Source organism: Podarcis tiliguerta (assembly GCF_965153285.1).
Source record: "Podarcis tiliguerta genome assembly, chromosome: 7".
Classification (NCBI taxonomy): Eukaryota; Metazoa; Chordata; class Lepidosauria; order Squamata; family Lacertidae; genus Podarcis; species Podarcis tiliguerta.
In genome coordinates this window covers 21996593-22015833 of record NC_139540.1, presented here as the reverse complement: position 1 = coordinate 22015833, position 19241 = coordinate 21996593, and the positions used below count along the sequence as shown (strand labels likewise).

The following is a 19241-nucleotide window of genomic DNA, read 5'->3' as shown; positions in this document are numbered from 1 at the left end:
GGCGGGTTTACTGCCTTAGTCCGCCCTTGCTCACGTGACCGGGGAGCTGCCGGTTCCTATTTCATCCGCCGTTAGTAGACGCTCGTGCCCACAGTGGCTCTCTCGACCCGGAAGTCGTTCCTGGCTTTGCTTGGTTTCTGCCTGATCCATGTGGGCTGCCGGAGGGTAGCGGAGAGGACCGTTTCTTCCGCCATCGCCATCCCGACGCCCTCAGTCGCCGACGATGAAGGTGAAGGTGTTGAGCCGGAATCCGGATGATTACGTGCGGGAAACCAAGCAGGACCTTCAGCGAGGTGAGAAGGGGAGTTATTCGAAAGGGCGGCCGGGTTTGTGTTGAGCGTCGATTCTTAGGAAGCGAAGTTTGGTTCCCTTTGCGATGCCGGAGTGGCTTCCAACACCTGAAGGCAACTCCCGAGTCAGGCTGAGTTTTCCTTTTCTCTTTTTTGCATCGTGCGCCTCTTCAGGCTGGGAGAGATCTCAGAGTTGTTCTGCACATGGCATCTTCCAGAGAGTCATGGGAACTGTAGCTTGTCCAGGGTGCTGGGACTTGTAGCGACAAACTGTGGTTCCTATTCTTTTCTTTCTTCCTTTTTCTTAGAGTGGGGGAAGGGGGGGTTCTGTACTTTTAAAGTATGGTTAGTACATAGCTTTGCACTGTGCCCATTATCCAAAAACCACGACCGAAATTGGAGAGGGAATTCTTTTATACGTGTGAAGTAAAATTTGGTGAAGAAAATCTATGGAGCACTGAGCACAGGGGTCTTTCCTCTCCCTCCCCTTCCTGGGAATTGGGTTGCATCTCGTTTGCAGTGATAAGGCCTGTGCCATTCGCCCTGGTTGCTGGCACAATCTGGGGCTTGTGTGACATTATGGTAAATTCTAATCTCATTGCGCAGAGCACTTTGATTATTGCAATGCATTCTGTGTGGGGCTACCCTCCAAGACTTGAAACTGCAACTAGTGGTGCGGCAGCCTGATAAGTTAACCAGGACAGCTAGATGTAAACATGAAACACCAATCCTAAAAGCAGTGCACTTGACTGCTTATGTGCTACCAGGCTCAACAACATCCTGGTACTGGCCTATGAGGCCTACTCTGCAGGAGTGCCTTTTTCAGTACCAGACAATTTGATCCATAAGATCATTGCTGGAGTGCCGGGGGGACGGACGGACGGACACCCTTTTCATGGACCTCCGAAGGGCTTTCTCTAGTGGCATGCTGATTTTGGAAAGCCCTCAGCTTGAAGATCTGTTTGTCCCCCTCTTTGCTTTACATAAATAGTTGTCCGTTAAATACATTTTTGTCTGGTTTTCCTGAATTGAAGTTACTTTGTTTTAATACTTAAGATGATTTTTTGGTGTGTTATAATGGTTCTGAGGTTTCTGGATATTTTGTATGTTGGTTATTATGTTTTATATATGATTTATGTTTTATATGTTATTGTATATTACTCTAGGTACTCTTGGGAGGAATGGTGATTTAGAAATTTAACTAACAAAAAGAAATAAGAAATTTGCTAAAACATTGGATTTAATTCATGAACGTGTTCTACATTCTCTGAGCAGTGTGGTGGTTTGCCTGATTACCAGTTTATTGAAATCTCAATTTACCACATTAAATGGATTGTGTATGTACTGACTGATAGAAACATATATTTTTTAAAAAATATATTTGAGGGCTGTTTATGAACAATGTATGTTCATTTAAACAGGATTCTCAATTTACTGAAAGCTAGTAAGGCTGATCCAAACAAAGTATGAGAACATTTTTGTTTTCCAGCATAGTGGTGTCTTTTTAACTAGCTACATAAAAGGCAAAAGGAAGCTTTATGACAGTAATCTTCTCTGTTGTTTTGTATGTTCATATGATTATTTGGTTTATAGTTCCACGGAATTATGATCCTGCATTACATCCCTTTGAGGTTCCACGGGAATATACTCGGGCACTAAATGCAACAAAATTAGACCGTGTTTTTGCAAAGCCTTTTGTTGCATCATTAGATGGCCACAGGGATGGTGTTAACTGCATGGCTAAGCATCCAAACAGCTTGTCTACAGTTTTGTCTGGCGCATGTGATGGAGAGGTATGTATAATTGGATAAAAACAACAACCATAAAGTGTCAGATCATGTTTTTACTGTGGTTATTTAATTCTGCAAGAAATGTTGTTGTTGTTGTTTGGTCGTTCAGTCGTGTCCGACTCTTCGTGACCCCATGGACCAGAGCACGCCAGGCACTTCTGTCTTCCACTGCCTCCCGCAGTTTGGTCAGACTCATGTTTGTAGCTTCGAGAACACTGTCTAACCATCTCGTCCTCTGTCGTCCCCTTCTCCTTGTGCCCTCCATCTTTCCCAGCATCAGGGTCTTTTCCAGGGAGTCTTCTCTTCTCATGAGGTGGCCAAAGTATTGGAGTCTCAGCTTCACAATCTGTCCTTCCAGTGAGCACTCAGGGCTGATTTCCTTAAGAATGGATGTGTTTGATCTTCTTGCAGTCCATGGGACTCTCAAGAGTCTCCTCCAGCACCATAATTCAAAAGCGTCAATTCTTCGGCGATCTGCAAGAAATAGAACCTTGCATTTCAGTTATGTGTGCGCCTATAACTGTGAGCAAGACTGCGCTCTCAGTTTTAGTGCTTAGGTGCTATGCCCTGAGAAAAGGCCTATTTAATGGAAACAAGCTACAGTATATTGGATTAAGGATAATAATAATAATAATAGTAATTTATTATTTATACCCCGCCCATCTGGCTGGGTTTCCCCAGCCACTCTGGGCCGCTTCCAACTGAATATTAAAAACAATACATCATTAGACATTAAAAACTTCCCTACTTCAACTGTTGCTCTTGTTTCCTAGTGTATGTTCTCCTTCCCTCTTGAGACAAGGTATTTGGGGAGAAGAGTAGGAAGGAAGCCTGTGACTTCAGGAAGTAATAATCCAATCATAGCATGAGGGATTGGACAACAGTAACTCGATTGGTTTCAGTTGGTGTTGCCTGTGGATATAGCCATGGAAGGTGCCTAGTCCTGCAATCCTATATACAGGTACTAGGAAGTAAATCCCACTGACCTCCATTGGGACCTGTTCAAATGCTACATTATAACATTGTCTTAAAAATTGAACCACCAATTAAAAGCTACCATTTTAACACAAGTCATTCAAAGCTCCTCTGGCAAAATGCTCTGTTTTATTTGTCTGGTTTCTATCCACAATTTTTTTAAAATAATATTTTTTATTGATCTTCACAATTAAACATTATCATCACACAAGTATAAAAAGAGAAAATAAACCAAAAAAGAAGATAATGAAAAAATGAAAAAGAAAGAAATTCATGCCATAATAAATTCATATTTTAGGATTACTTAGATCCCTCGACTTCCCCCACTCCCTTCCCTGGTTCTCTTGTATTATCTTTATTTATACATGTCAGTAATTTCTGGTTTCTATCCACAATTGAGCAGCTTCCTGTATTTTGCTGCCTGAAATACTGAAATAATGTTATAGTAGGATCATCAATTTTACTTATACGATCTGATCTTAATGCAATTTGCCAACAAATAAGAAGAAAGGGGGCTGGAAACCCTTGCTTACTGGGCTCTGGATGCTCTCGCGAGATCATATGGAATCATCCAAGATCTCATGGAGTCAAGATCTCCAGAGTCCTCATGTGACTGTCCCAGAGCCCAGCAAGCAAGGTGGAGGGCTTAAAAGCTATTTCCGTGAAGGGTTTACTGGGCTCTGGAGACTCCCTCAATGTATTGTGGGGCCATCTGAGATGTTGGGTGGCTGGGGCTGTTCTCGGGCTCATTCTGACTTTGTATGATTTTACATTTACATGCAACCCCCAGAAATACAAACTTCACATAAGTTGTGATCACACTGTCCTGATCTCTAGATTTCAAAAGGGCATCGCACCGTTTTGTAATATTGTTCCAAAAAAACAGTTTTAATGCTGAATTGTTCAATAACAACATGCTGCTGTTTGTTTCCAATAGGTTAGAATTTGGAACTTGATGAAGCGCGAATGCACCCGTACATTGCTGGCACATGAGGGCTTTGTGAGAGGAATGTGTACCCGTTTCTGTGGTACATCTTTCTTCACTGTAAGTATAATATTGGCAATTATGGAGAAATATTCAAGTGCTTGGTATACTTCTTTTTCTTTGTTACTTTCCCCCCATTCTGTTTTCTAAATAATAGAATCAAGTACTTTTATTTTATAACTCTCGCTTACTACTGCAGCAGCTTATTTTTTATCTAGTTCAGGGGCAGGGAATCTCCGGCTTGGGGGAGTGGGTCAAATGCAGCCTTCCAGCCCTCTTTCACTGGCCCTTGGATCTCTCCCCACTCTCCTGAAGTGCTTTTGCCTGGCTGAAATCTCCTTGAACTGCAATAATGCTTTTGCTTGTCTGGAGGTAGAAGTGTTTTCGTAGAAACCTCTTGACTTTTGTGTGAGTGGAATGCAACCTCTTATACAAAGGTCAGAGTTATTATGCGCATTTTTGCCTCTGACTTGACCCAAAAAGTTGAGCATGAGGGAATGTGATCCTGCAGACAGAAGAAGGTTTCCCACCTCTTTAGGTTTTACTCTTCCATACTAATGCTACTTTCTTGGAGCATAAAGCAAGCCCAGGGGTAAGCCAATCCTCCAAACCACTCCTGCTATTTCAGAAATCTGCTGCTTTCTTTGAGTTTGAAGAGCAGGCACAATGTTCAAACAAATGTGTTCTCTGTTCGAAAAAACTATAGATTTACATATCCTCTTATTTAAATATCCTCTGTCACTATTGTAAGTCCAGTCACTCAGTACAAGTAATTCTTTTGCCTCTAGCAAACAGTTCAATAAAGTAATGGAGTCCTTGCAGTGTTCTTCAGCATAATTAAATACAATCCCTCTTTAGTACAAAAACGTATCTGTTGATGACTATTGTGAGACTTAAAATATTTTTATGGGTATTTTTTAATACCTGTTGTGCAGCCTAATCCAACTTGTATTTAGACAAAAGTAAGTCCCATGGAGTACTTGCATTGGATTTGAGTCTTTGGATAGATGTGCGGGAATATTTGCAACACTGTTAGAGCTAATAACTCTTTATTCATCATTTACTTTTCACAATTTGCAGTGTTCACTGTGTTATTCACAGAAATACAGTTGCTTTCATAGCCCTTTTCCATAGAACTTTAAAAATGTTTAGGCATGCAGCTGGAAGGACAATACTCACAATCTGATTGTCACTCACAATCAGTGAGTGAGGTCCCAAATAAGGAGAACTGGCAGTTAAAAATGATGAAATATGCAGAGTTAGCAGGTCTAACAAGTAAACATAGCTGTCAACTTTTCCCTTTTCTTGCGAGGAATCCTATTCGGAATAAGCGAATTTCCCTTAAAAAAAGGGAAACATTGACAGCTAGGCAAGTAAAATAAGAGAACAAGAATATCAAGTATATAAAGAGGAATGGAAAAATTTTGTGGCGTATTTGGATACAACTGTAAACATGTGCAAACATTAGTAGGATTAAGGTAAATTCAACAATATAACGCATAACAAAGGAATAATAAAGAAATAAGGGAACTAAATGGATATACAAGAATAGGTGGGGTGGGAAAATTAAAGGAACCAGGGAAGGGGAAGTTGTAAATGACTGGTGTGTGGGTGTCTATATCTATATCTATATGTGAGAATTTTGTCATTCAATCTGGAAGAAATGCAATCTGGCACCACAGTTATAATCATCATCATCACTTTTAATTTGTATACCTTCTTTCTATTTTACAATACCCAAGGTGGTTTGCAGGTTGAAGAAACAAAGAATGTACACCTTATAACAATCTAATCCAAGACAAAAATGTGATAATAAAACATAACTTGAAAATAAGCAACCTATATCAAATAAAGTTATATTCAACAATCCATTAGAATAGTATAGAATAATATTAAATATCACATATAAAAATTAAACAGAAATCCACTCTTAACAATTATAATAAATAATTTCTGAACTATAATCAATAAAACAATGGCAAATCACAGTGCATAAAATAATACAGTACAAACTGAGAAGCAGAGACTGAAGGGTGGGGCAAGGCAGGTGGAAGAAGGCCTTGCCTGATGGAGTCTCTCCCCTCACAGTTCTTCCTCCAGGAAGTAAATTTAAGATTGACTATGCACACTTGTTACTTTCACATAAAAGTCAGAAGGACTGAATTGTAACTCTCTTACTATGAATACAATGTTTTCTCCAAAATCATTAGGTTGGTGATGATAAAACAGTGAAGCAGTGGAAAATGGAGGCACCAGCTTATGGGGAAGCAGAAGAACCACTAAATACGATTCTTGGAAAGGTATTACTTTATTCATTGTCTTATTTTGCTCTCCTTTTCCTTCTATGTTTAAAGATTCAGATGAAGTTATTGTTTTACTTGAATACGAGCAGAAAACTATTGACCTTGGATCTGTAGTGTCAAAGATGATGTAGGTGTCACTGAATGCCGTTATCGGACAATATTCCCTTAAGCTGAGTGCCCTTGCAATGCTGGTACAAAGCCTCTGTATGAGTTAGTTTATTTATTAGATTTTTATACTGGCCTTCAACAAAAATGGTCATGGGTTGTTTTACAAAAAAAGAGAAAAGAAGCATAATACACCTTAACCAAAATCATTAAAATAATTATCATAAATTACATAATTGGCATAAAATACCATAAATGTGAGTTAACCCGTCAGCCACTAAAAATTCAGCAGGAAGATGGGTTTTTCACCCAATATCTGGAAGAATACTAAGGGTGAGATTTAGGCACGGAAAGACCACTGAAAAGGCTGCAGGAAGAATCAGGTTGTAATTTCCTGCCATACCTCTTGAGTATTTGTGTCCTGGTGCAGTAAGTTGTAGAATTCAGCTGCATATATTCATGCTAGTGATAATTATCCCCATTTTCTTAAAGTTCAGCAAATAGGTGTGATATTTCCATAATAAAATTTTCTGGATAGTGGATTAAGCTACCATTTAGCTTTTAAAAAATAGGTCCACTCAAGTATAGTGACTTGCTATGCTGTTGCCTCTTGTAGGATTGTATTTGAAAATGTGATAAAAAAAGGTTGCAACTTTTGAAGTACTTGTAGAGCTGTGCCCATGGTTAACTGTAATTTTTTAAAAAATAGCTATACTGTACTGTTCTTCCTAACCAAAGTTACTGGAAATGACTAGCAAAATTTCTGAATAAATAAAACAGACAATTGAGACCTCAAGGGTCCCTCATGAGATTGGGTTTCCTTATCGAGATTGCTGCTGTCTCTTGTACCTGCTGGCACTAGATGCAAGAGGGTGATGAGGCAAGGGTGTTTACAAGCCTCCACCCTGACTTCAGATGTTCCAGCTGCTATTCCTCTGCTGAATTTCTGGGTCACAGGAGGTTTCAGAAGAAATAAATCCTGCTCAGCAATGGTTGCTGAAGCAGGACTCCCTTTCTCTTACTGTTTTAGATGTCTCTTGCGGTTCCTGGCATTGACACTAAGCACAAAACCCTCAGAGTATAAAACAGCAATTCATTGTTGGTACTGTTTTTTACATTTGCATTTTAAAGACAGTGTACACTGGAATTGATCACCATTGGAAGGATCCTGTTTTTGCTACTTGTGGTCATCAAGTTGATATCTGGGATGAACAGAGAACCAGTCCTTTATGCTCTTTGACGTGGGGAGTCGATAGCATAAGCAGTGTCAAATTCAATCCAATTGAGGTAACATTAATATATATTCCACTGTAAGTACTGTCACTAAATGTTTTAGTACCAGCAACATAGTCAGCGTCGCTGTATAAAATGCAGTTGTATATTCTTTCAGAGGAGTTGGAGGGTAACTTGGGTAGATAAAGGTAAAGGAAGATAATGAGTGAGGAGGGTGAAAAGACGCAGAAATCATAGGCGACGGCAGACCTTCTTGTCTGTACTTTTTGCAAGTAGATTTTGAGGAAGGATTTTGGAAAGGGAGAAATGGCTTGATGGGCAGTGAGCAGGTGGAGGTAGATATTCACAGAAAAGGCAGTTGCAAAGGGAGCAGAACAGAGTCTTGGGTGAAAAGGTAGCGATGTTTAAAACTAAAAGTATTAGATTTCCCAATTGTAAAGTGAGATGGGGTCATTAACCCTAAAAAGAGCATCTGTTAACTATACATATCCAGGGATTGCACTCATTGCATACACTGAGCAGTTTTAAGAGTTCCCCTGTCATTCCTTCCACCCACTCAGACTACTTTTAGATTCTCCTAGGTTTTAAAATCAGTTTAAAAGCATGAGATTTGGAAAATGTCTTGAGCTTTATCCCCTCCACATTATCTTCTTTTTTAGCAACAGTAGATTAAATAAGATAGCTTATGTACTGCCGCTGAAAATTACACTGTTTAAAAGATAGGGCTGCTGGTTTAAATAAGTCCTGTATATATTATACCTTTTTCAGGTAGCACTGAACAATTTTGTTTAAGATTTTTTTTTTTTTTTGCTTGAAGATATTTATATTACTTGATATGCAACTAATTTTTCAGATGTACCTTTTGGGAAGCTGTGCTTCAGACAGGAATATTGTGCTATATGACATGAGACAATCAACGGCATTGAAGAAGGTAATGCATAATCTTTAAGATCCTGTGACTGAAGTGTCTGTGTATGAATTCCCTGCACACGCCTTTTCATTTTGGAAGGGAAGTTATCTATTAAGTTCCACTGCTAAGGAGCTCCATAATTTTCATAGTTCTCGGTTGGGTGCAAGATTCTTTTAACATAGAATTCTTTGTCATGTAGCAGATAGAAAACGTAGCTTTTCTGAGATCACTTTAGGCCAGCATTGAGAAGCCTTTGCCCACAAGGCTGTTTCCCCCCACATCACACCCAAATAATGTGCAAATAAGGCAGATAAATATTTGACTACAAAGGAACAGTTGGCAGACTTGAAATGTGCTCCCAAATGTTTTTTGGGCAGCGGAGATTTCCTTTGGATAAACAGGACTTTTCTAGCTGGAGAAATGGGTCTTTACCACAAGTCTCCACTTGCTAGGGATTTAGTCTTGTTTTTAAAAGTATTTGTTGTTTTTTTGTTTTTAAGTGTTTTAAATTTTATGTAAATTGCCTTGAGGTGGTGGTTTAAAAGGTGATTAATAATTTAATGATAGTGCAAATAATAATAATAATAATAATAATAATAATAATAATAATGTGGTGCATTTTATATTTGACACTGGAATTGGTTCCACTGGGGAGCTCCCACGCACAACCAATCCCTGCAGAAAGCAGGGCTTGCAGTCATTGCTGATCCACTGATCTGTACTGACGGCAACCCCTACAGTGTTTGGCTGCGCTCCAGAGCTGCCTGTTAGGAAGCTCCGACTGCATCTTATCCCTGTTGAAAGCAGAGGATCAACTAAAGGGATCTTTCATAGTAAGCTGGCCTGAGTTCAAGCTGGTCTACTTTCAACTGATGTCAGGTGATGGATGGGTGAGCACCCGCCTATCAAAAGTGGCCTGTGCAGGGGGCGGGCGGGGTAGGGGAACACCTGTTGGGCTGTATCCAGTTCCCCACCCCTGCTTTAGACTACTGTAGGGAGATAGTGGAGGTATGAAGAATGCTTTGAACACAATACCTACCCTTGGAACTCTTTGCCTGTTGAGATCAAGCAGGCACCTTCACTGCACTCTTTTCGACGCCTGCTAAATACATTCTTGTTTAGACAAGCCTAGCCAGAAGCTTAGAAAGTTGAGGTCATTATAATCTGTTTTAGTATCATAACTTCTGAATCTTTTTTAAAAAAAGTTTTTCTGTATTGCTGTATATGTTTTTTGATTTTATTGTTTTACCTTTTTATACACCACTTTGAGGTTTTTCTACTCCAAGTTGGGGGGGGGGGCTGTACACACATTAAAATAGTGCAGATTTGGAAAAGGACAGTACCATGGGACCTCTCCATACACTTATGTGTCACACCTCCTTATACTAATTTCTGTTTCTCTGTGAGTCAGCAAGCTGGAGTCTGACTTTTTTTTAACCTGTGTAAAATACTTAGGCTCCCTTTTTCCGAAATGTCATTGCTGTGGAAATGGAACATTTCAATAAACAACATTGTCTGTGGATTAGAATAGATCATACAACACAACTGAAATTTTGTTTGTGTGCTTCAGTTCGTGGTGTGGTTTGTTCAGTTATTTGGTAAATAAATGGTACAAGATCATGCTATGCAAATAGTTTCCCCACCGAAGATATTCGAAGCCTCTTCAAGGTTCAGTAAAGGTGAAAGGTATTCACTGACTGAGGATAACAAACTTCCTTCTTTGGCTTACAATATCTCCCAGCTGTCGCTACTATTGCCTTTTAGAGTGGGACCGTACAGCATATGGACTGCTAAAGATTGTTCAACTAATCAGCCTTCTGCCAAGTAGGGGTCTGGCTAGAGTAAGTTGTCAGTTTTATCCCTTCAGCAGAGGATCAGGGCAGTCTCTTTTCATTGCCATCTGGCTTTTTTTCAAGCCTTGTTCAGAGTTTCTGATCAGCAAAGCAAATTACTACCAGTATGTTCCTGGGTCTGCATTTAAACCAATTAACATAATTTCACAATATCTACCCTCTATACAAGTCTGCCCCAAGTAAAAGAGGAGTGTCCAAGCCTGTAGTTTTCATTGGTGAACTACACGTACATTTCATTGGTGAACTATTACCTCAGTAAAGGAATTGTCATCATATGAGAAAAAATTACTGTGCATTATAGTTCTCCTGATAGCTGTAGAAGCCTAGGTGAGTTTGAGATCATGGGACCTGTATTTTTTTTAGTAGTCCTGGCTTTTGTGAACAAGAGTCCATTGAACAAATACACTTGATGATATCTTGTCATGAGTACCTTATTTTGAATCTGCAGTTTTTGGGCTGCATCCTGAGTAGTTTTTTTGTTTTTTTATTTGTCAGTTTCTTTACATACGCTTTTTTGGGGGGAAATTCTTGATGCTGACACCAGCATATTCTACACCTTGCACAGGCATGTTGGGAACTTGTGGAACTTGTACCAGTTGCTAATACATCTGTATAACTTCTAGTGGTTATCTGAAAAATGTTTGAAAAATATTTAAATTTTCTCAGGTTATCTTGGATATGAGAACAAATACGCTTTGCTGGAATCCCATGGAAGCTTTCATTTTCACTGCTGCAAATGAGGACTTCAAGTAAGAATTATTGTTGCCTTACTTGCTCTCTATTTAGACTTCTGTAGTTATTCAGAACATTTGTAATTTTAAGTTTTGACTTTGTGTAAGGATATGATTTTTATAGAAGTTACAAGGAGGCTGTTGGATTTTAACTTTTATCTGGAATCGAAAGAGCTACTTATTTAAATTGTTTTTGTTTGTTGGTTTTTCCATCTGTGTGGACCTTCAAGATCCAGTATATGATAATCAATTTGGCAATTCCTTCAGGAAACCTTCAAGATCCAGTATATGATAATCAATTTGGCAATTCCTTCAGGAAACCTCGGAGGAGGACAATGGAAAAGAAAGCAAAGCAGAAACAAACAATGCCTGGATGAAATACTGGGCTCATAGATAAGGAGGGGGTTCAATAGATCATTGCACATGTATCAAGTTGAAGCTCACTCAGAGCAAAATTGGCCTCTAAGGGTAAAATGTACTCCTGGGGTCCAATGGGCACCTGCCATGCTTGCTTTGTAATTTACCGTATTTTTCGCTCTATAAGACTCACTTTTTCCCTCCTAAAAAGTAAGGGGAAATGTGTGTGTGTCTTATGGAGCGAATGCAGGCTGCGCAGCTATCCAGAAGCCAGAACAGCAAGAGGGATCGCTGCTTTCACTGCGCAGAGATCCCTCTTGCTGTTCTGGCTTCTGAGATTCAGAATATATTTTTTTTCTTGTTTTCCTCCTCCAAAAACTAGGTGCGTCTTGTGGTCTGGTGCGTCTTATAGAGCGAAAAATGTGGTATTTTTTCAGAGGAGTGTACAAGAAAAAATACAAAAATAGAAAAACTACTCCAATGCTTTTAAATTCCTTTATTATGACACTTCATAATACAGTCATACCTCATGTTACGTCTGCTTCATGTTACGTTCTTTCAGGTTATGTCCCGCTGCAACCTGGAAGTACCGGAAATGGTTACTTCCGGGTTTCGCCACTCACGCATGCGCAGATGTGCAAAAGCGGTGAATTGCAACCCGCATGTACGCAGACATGCTGCTGCGGGTTGCGTTCTTTTCATGTTGCAAACAGGCCTCCGAAATGAATCCCGTTCGCAACCAGTGGTACCACTGTACAAACAAAATGCTCTATCAAAGTCAGACATGTGGGTACAAAGATTTTGAAAAGACATTTGATTATGCTAGTATTCAGCCCCTGGAAATGAAGCTTTACCTGAGCAATTGAACATAATGGAATTAAGTGTAAAGTGTTAACTTCCTTTCTCTTGCAGCTTATATACTTTTGATATGCGATTTCTTGACAAGCCTGTGATGGTTCATATGGATCATGTGTCTGCAGTCCTTGATGTGGATTACTCTCCTACTGGGAAAGAATTTGTGTCTGCCAGCTTTGATAAATCTATTCGCATTTTTCCAGTAGACAAAGGTCATAGCAGGTCAGTGATTTTACAAATAGGCTTCTCTTGGGACCCCCTCCTTCTTTCCCACCATTCTTAATGCTCTCATAAACTTATTTAATGTGTTTATTATCTTGAGAAAGGATATATCCTCCTACCAGTAGTTGTTTGTTGCTTGCACTGAAAAAGTAATAATTCACAGCTGTTGAATTGTCCAGTATTTCAGTACTTCCTATTCGTTAGAATGTATATTGAATTTGCAAACTAAAATTGATTGGGTTCTAAATCCTACCTTAGACTAGCCTAATGACGGGCTCACTCAGTGGGATGTTTGCTTTTCCAAATCCACTCTTTCAAGAGTATTGTGTCATGTATAATGGTGAGCTGCTCAAGAAACAAGTCACTTTTCTCTGCGTGGAGTGACCTTATTTCTTATGCTATCTGTCAAATTCTCCTGTGGGGCTGGGAGAGGTCAACATCTGACCCACTGGCAGGATCCACTTCCCTACCCCTACTTATATAAAGTAGCTCTGTTTTCCTTCAGAATAGAGCTTTGCTTCTCAGGAGTTCAAGATATTATAAAAATACATAATTAAAGGAAACAGTTACAGTATTGACAGACTGTGTTGAGACACAGTAAAATCATTCAAACTCAGAAAATAATGTGTATGTGTATTAGTTGACTTCCAGGATCCACATAACCTAATGATATCTTTTTAAAAAACATGAGTTTTGCATAGAAGTAAAAGGCACATTGCTGAACTTATTTGTCTAATCCAGGAGGCTTCTTTCACAGTCCCAAGGGCTCATAAGCCATGGCATATTTGTGTTCCTAATTAAGCCCTGAATGTGAAACTTGAGAAGACAGAAGAAATAAGAGATACTCTGTTTATTAAGTTCATTAAAAGCCCTTGGCAAATGAACCAGATGTTTGTGTGATTAAATGAAAGAATCAAGTTATTCACCCATATGCTATTGTATTGCTCTTGTCCTCAGAAGAGTGATTTTTCAAAACCTATGACAAGCAAAAGGCACAAATAATTTTTTTTTTAAAAAAAGAAAGGGTTAGGTGAAAGAAGCATCTGAAATTGCATACAATTATTTTCTTCCAGAGATCAATAAGGAGAGTAGAGGGCACCAATAAAGTGGTGTACTTTATTGGTAAATACTCTGTATAAAATAAAGTACTCTGTTTCATCAGAATGTCATGACTGCTGTTAAATATGTCATGAAGTTAATGATCTAATATGTTAAGGAGTGATTAGACCATTCTTTAAAAAACTAATAATTTGAGCAAAGGGGAGACTTCCTCTTTAGTTACTCTCTTTTGTCTACATAATATATGAAAAACAGTTAATCTCAATAAATTGAATTTGTTGGTTGTTATCATACTATAACCTTATTTTATATGTGCACAGCCCAAGACTCATGGGGCTCTGGCTTGGTTGTGAGGTCCTCCTGAGCTCCTAAACTCATATATAAGCATGCACATATGAACATACTTCTTTTCAGGCAAACCTCACTGAAAATATTGGGTGAGATTCAGTATAGCAGAAGAGGGTATCCACTACAACCCCCTCCCCTGTGCACCCCCAAAATCTGCTCTGGTGCTTTGGGAGACTCCTCTTGGGCAGTTTTTGGGGGCATGCAGGGACTGGAAGGGGAGAAGAGAAACCACAAGTCCAATTACACAAGCAGATTTCCATCAGCTAGAGGATGAATATTGTTTGATGTTGCCCACTGTTTATAGTTGAAACTATAAGCACCAATTAAAATTATATAACACTATATGATATCAATCTGTATAATAAAATGGCCAAGACATACTTCAAAACTGCATCTCCCTTCACCTCAGAGCAAGATTGTTTTTTTAGTAGCCCTGTGGTGGCAGTGAATAATAAAATAAAGCTATGAATATGTATTCATGATTGTAATGTGCTTTGGTTGCATTCCGATCTTAATTGAAAACAAATTAGACTACTGGGGACATAAGCAAAGTCTCCATGTAAGTAGTAATTATCATCTATAGCTGTTCTATGTCTTATGTATTTATTTTTAAACAGTAGACTTGAATGAAGAAAAAATATAGGTTACAATAAATAATATAACCAAATGAAAATAATTGTAAATTGTACATAGTTGTTAAATAATTACAAGATGGGTACTCTGCGCCTTTGTAAATATTTTAGAGTATAATTTAAATCAGAACAGAGTACTTGCTCTAATTTAAGGCGTTATATCGAAGAGTGGAACTCATTTTGCGTAACATTGCTTTTGCAGCTCCTTTTTTCTCTTCCACAAAAAGCTATTCCTGTGGATTGAGGGACCCTTTGGAATAATGTTGTTGCTGCTGCTTATTGTTGTTAATTATTATTATTATTATTAGATGATTATTATTATTATTGAATTGTCTTACACACGTTTCAAGCCAATGTGCAAGATACAAGAAAAGAACTATTAAAAACCCCCAGTTAAAACCAAAAGAGAAAACACCAGCAGATACATATTTTAAAAATACAAATCAGATACCTTAGCAGGGACACATTCATCCAGCTTGGAATGCCTGTTGGAGAAAAAATGTTCACAGTATCATCTAGGTTTCATCAAGATAGGCTCTGCTGAGTTTTATCTTTGCTGCCACAAGCCAAACTGGTCATGTGACTTTCAATGACATATGTTTCAGGGGTTTTTTTGCACTTAAGCAGAACTACAACCAAGCAGGTGTTGACTTAGTTTCTGACTGAATGTCAAAAGCTGATCTATATAACAGCTTCAATGCCTGGTATTGCCAACTGCACACCTAGTTAATGGAAGCTTAGCTGATAGTTACCCCCCCCCCCAATCAGTTTGGTCTTCCATGTGCTCAGAGTCATGAGAACAGGCTAGAAGTTGTTATTATTAGCACAGAGGTGATTCACACAACCACTGTTTATCTCATCTGTGTATTCTGGTAACAGACATCTTCCTTGAGGTGTTGGGTAAGGGCCCCAGAGATACCGTATTTTTCGCTCTATAGGACACACTTTTCCCCCTCCAAAAATTAAGGGGAAATGTGTGTGCGTCCTATAGTGCAAATGCAGGCTGCCCGGCTAAGCCCAAAGCCAGAACAGGGAGACGGAGTGCTGCGCAGCGCTCCATCTTGCTGTTCTAGCTTGGGGCTAGCTGCGCAAAGCCTCCCCAGGGCAGCAGGGTGCCTTCACCCCGCTGTCCTGCGGAGGCTACGAAGGCTGTACGAATGTGGGGGGAAGGCTGCAACACCAGCCCCACAAGCTCGGGGGGCAGCAGGAAGGTGCGTGACGCCTTCGCACTGCTCCCCGACGTCGTCTTTGGGGCTGGCGGTGGGGGAAAGCAGCGCTTCCCCTCGCCAGCACCAAAGAGCAGGTCGAAAGGAACCCAAAGCCTCCGGAGCCCAACAGGAACTCCCGATGGGCTCCGGAGGCTTCGGTTGAATGCACAGAACGCACCTTGTTTTAGAGGGGGTGAACAAGAAAAAAAAATATTTTTTTCCTGTTCTCCCCCTCCTATGGTCCGGTGCGTCCAATAGAGCAAAAAATATGGTAATCATTTTTGAGTCTTTTTGTATGCAGTTAGTAATTTCTGAGGATTTAGGTGGTGCTACATATTGTTTAATTTGTCTGCAATACACGTTGTATACCTTAAAAATAAACTTATTTACAGTGTTGAAAGGAAAATGCATGATGAAAGAAAACATCAGTATAAATGTTCCAATTTAATAGGTGTGTTTGTTTGTTTGTTTGTTTTAGAGAAGTCTATCATACAAAGAGAATGCAGCATGTCATTACTGTTAAATGGACATCTGACAACAAATATATATTGTGTGGCTCTGACGAAATGAACATTCGTTTGTGGAAAGCTAATGCTTCTGAAAAACTTGGTGTGGTAAGTAAATTCAAATTATATTTTAAAAAGTGAATTAAGGTGACAAAATTATATTTATGTATTTAAAATGCTGATCTTTAATTTGGCTTAGTTGTATGCATGATAATCTTTCATTGCAACTAGCATGCCTTGAGCTCATATATTATGTTTACCATATATTATGGTATATATTTCTATCAATTTAATATAACTGTTCAGTGGCTCAGTTCACACGTATTGCTAAGAGCAAACCATGTGTTAGCATGAGGCTGTGGGTTCTCAGAGAGGTTATTGCTGCCACTGCAGTCCTCCCCCATTTCCACGGCAGTACCTGGGGCTCCGGCTCTTTGTTTTCTCCAGATTGTCTCCTCCAGATTTGTCGGGAGCGAGACAAATGATAAACCTGAGTTTTTTATGACACATTAAATCAGACTGGTTTAGCCCTGGCTAATGCAGCAGTAGGACTGGGGGAGGAGCGCAGAAGTAGTGTTTGGCTAAATGCTCCTCAAGAGAGTAGAGTTGATCATTCAGCTCCATGCTCATGTGATACTGCCAAAGATTAAGCTTCTGAAGAAAAAAAAAATGCAATAATATTTAATGCATAGGAAGTGTCATGCAGGCTAAACCTTTTTTTTTCTTTAAAGAAACCAATATGAATAAGAGGAGCTTCTCCATCATTGCAGAATTCTCCTCTGTCACAGATGCACTGCACAATTTCACTTGACGTTTGGATTAGACCTAAATACACTGCTTAGGTTGTGGCTTTCAGAGTTGATGAGTGTTTATTTGACTGGTAGTTGTACTTTGACACTGAGGCTGCTCAAGTATTCATCATTTCTGACATTCATGTTTCCTTTGCTTCATTAATGTATTTGGCGTTGCACTCATTACGTAAAATCAGTGGAACACTCTAGCAAGAACAGCATCTCTGCAGGAGCCAGAGGCGCTTACCCTGTCTACACTCCACTGACGATTAAGCCTATGATATTCTGGGTAACTGTGGTGGAGATAAATGACATCTAGTTGTTACAGCTGCAGGAGAGTGTTCTTTAAAAAGGACTGTGCTGCTTTCGAAAATAGAAACTTTACGTTTCTGCATCTATGTAATGCAGACTTTGTGAAAGCAAATCTGCTTTTACATTGCAAAAGTTGTACGCAAATGAATAAGTTACATGAGATGGGCATTTTAAATATCTAATGTGGTGCACCTGATACAATTTAGACACGCTGCACGCTAATCTTGGGTATCTTCTTCACAAAGAGAGAGCTACAGTTGTGGTCATGATAATGTAAATGAACTAGTAATTACGAGTATTCACTCATTGCAATGTTTTGTAGAACTCTCTTGGATTGTATAACAATTAGTATGGGGTTTAGTAACTCAACGAGCTTTTATAGCCCAGTCCTTTTGAGTTTCTGTCTGAAGTAGTAGCATATAGGCACAAATATAATATTCGAAGTGCTAGTGTGAGGCCTCTGCTTCTGTCTTTGCTATATAATAACAGGAATCATCTTTAGTCTTGGATCATAGTCTTACCCTTAAGCCCAGGACAGCCCTCAAAGCTGATGCTTTGGAGGAATTTACTTTGGCCTGTTTGTGCTAACAAGAGCAAGTTGTCAATATGCATTGAACTGAGGTCAGGGAGGTGATGATACAATTGTGCATTTGCTTTTAAAAAGAGAGATATTGAGATTTCTGTTCTAGGTGTTTATAACATGATGGGGCTATGAACATAATGTGAATATCAGGTGCAGTTCATGCCTAATCCCGAGACATGCCCCTGGCTTCTGCTCTACTGCCATTTTGTGAAAATTCATGCTATATTTTATATTATACTGACCTTTGTATGAATGCCCCTCATCATGGATGTTACCCTATCACTTTTTCTCCTATTCCAAGCTCCCTTCCCTCTCCTCCCCTTCCTGATTTTGCACACATTCACCTACGCAGTAATTCAGGAGTGCTGTGCATATAAACTCACAATATTGTTTTTGTCTGCAGAAGGAGCAGGGTTCTATCACAACCATTTTTTAAAGTAATTGCCTTTAATTAAAATGAAAGCCTTTTAATTTGGATTGCATTGACAATTTGCACTGCAGGAATGCCTGGAATGTATTGCTGACTAAACAAACTATTATGGGATGTCTTGAGATAATGACCAAGGAAAAATATCGCATGTAATTTGTAAAGGATTACTGTATTTCATTCCTGTAAATGTCTGCTAACATTGATTCAATTTAATATCTTATATTTGAGAGCTAAGACAACTCCAGCTGGACATTTGTATCAAATGTTTTCCTCTAGAGCCCCCAAAGATGACTTTCTTTATTTGTGTATGTTGGTGAAATCGTTAGGGGTTTGGCATTGAGATGCTTAGGTTTTGACTCTATAGGTGAACAACCCCCCTCCCATTAATTCATTAGACCCTTTTATAGATATAGAAGGAAAAAAATTAAGGTGTCCAGGAAGAGAGGCTAATTGAAACCGTCCTGCTCAATTAATAAAATAAGCTGTACCTAACTAAGCAGCTGAGAAGAATGGGCTTCTGCTTCCTTGCTTCCAGCAAAAAAATATTCCTACTCTAAAACACTGGAGTGATTAAATTCTGCGTAGATTGCAGGTAAAGTGATAACAAATAGGCAGCCATTTTATAAAGTATGGCAAACTTAAATAATAAATATGTAAGTTCTTGCGTCAACTTCAGGTGCAAGTATTTATCCATTTGCGATTGGATCTAAAGGTGACCTTCATAGACGGACTTTGATCCAGTTGTGGTACTTGCTAACAAAAT

At 39.2% G+C, this 19241-nt stretch overlaps 1 protein-coding gene and 1 long non-coding RNA gene across 2 annotated transcripts in view; one reads left to right on the top strand and one right to left on the bottom strand.

The window, feature by feature from the left end:
* The first annotated feature begins 151 nt into the window (after positions 1–151).
* Positions 152–19241, top strand: part of DCAF13 (DDB1 and CUL4 associated factor 13) — a 21609-nt gene continuing 2519 nt past the window's right edge. The window contains exons 1-9 of the mRNA XM_083450624.1: positions 152–293; positions 1884–2083; positions 3993–4100; positions 6251–6340; positions 7580–7735; positions 8535–8612; positions 11111–11193; positions 12445–12609; positions 16335–16470. Of these exons, the coding sequence (XP_083306750.1) occupies positions 224–293; positions 1884–2083; positions 3993–4100; positions 6251–6340; positions 7580–7735; positions 8535–8612; positions 11111–11193; positions 12445–12609; positions 16335–16470 (1086 nt within the window). The 5' untranslated portion in view covers positions 152–223. The remainder of the gene's footprint in view (positions 294–1883; positions 2084–3992; positions 4101–6250; positions 6341–7579; positions 7736–8534; positions 8613–11110; positions 11194–12444; positions 12610–16334; positions 16471–19241) is intronic.
* LOC310682240 overlaps positions 13445–19241 on the bottom strand; it is a 20465-nt gene continuing 14668 nt past the window's right edge. Inside the window, exons 2-3 of the long non-coding RNA XR_014513800.1 lie at positions 15100–15133; positions 13445–13585 (exon numbers count right to left, since the gene is read on the bottom strand). This is a non-coding gene — a long non-coding RNA (uncharacterized lncRNA). The remainder of the gene's footprint in view (positions 13586–15099; positions 15134–19241) is intronic.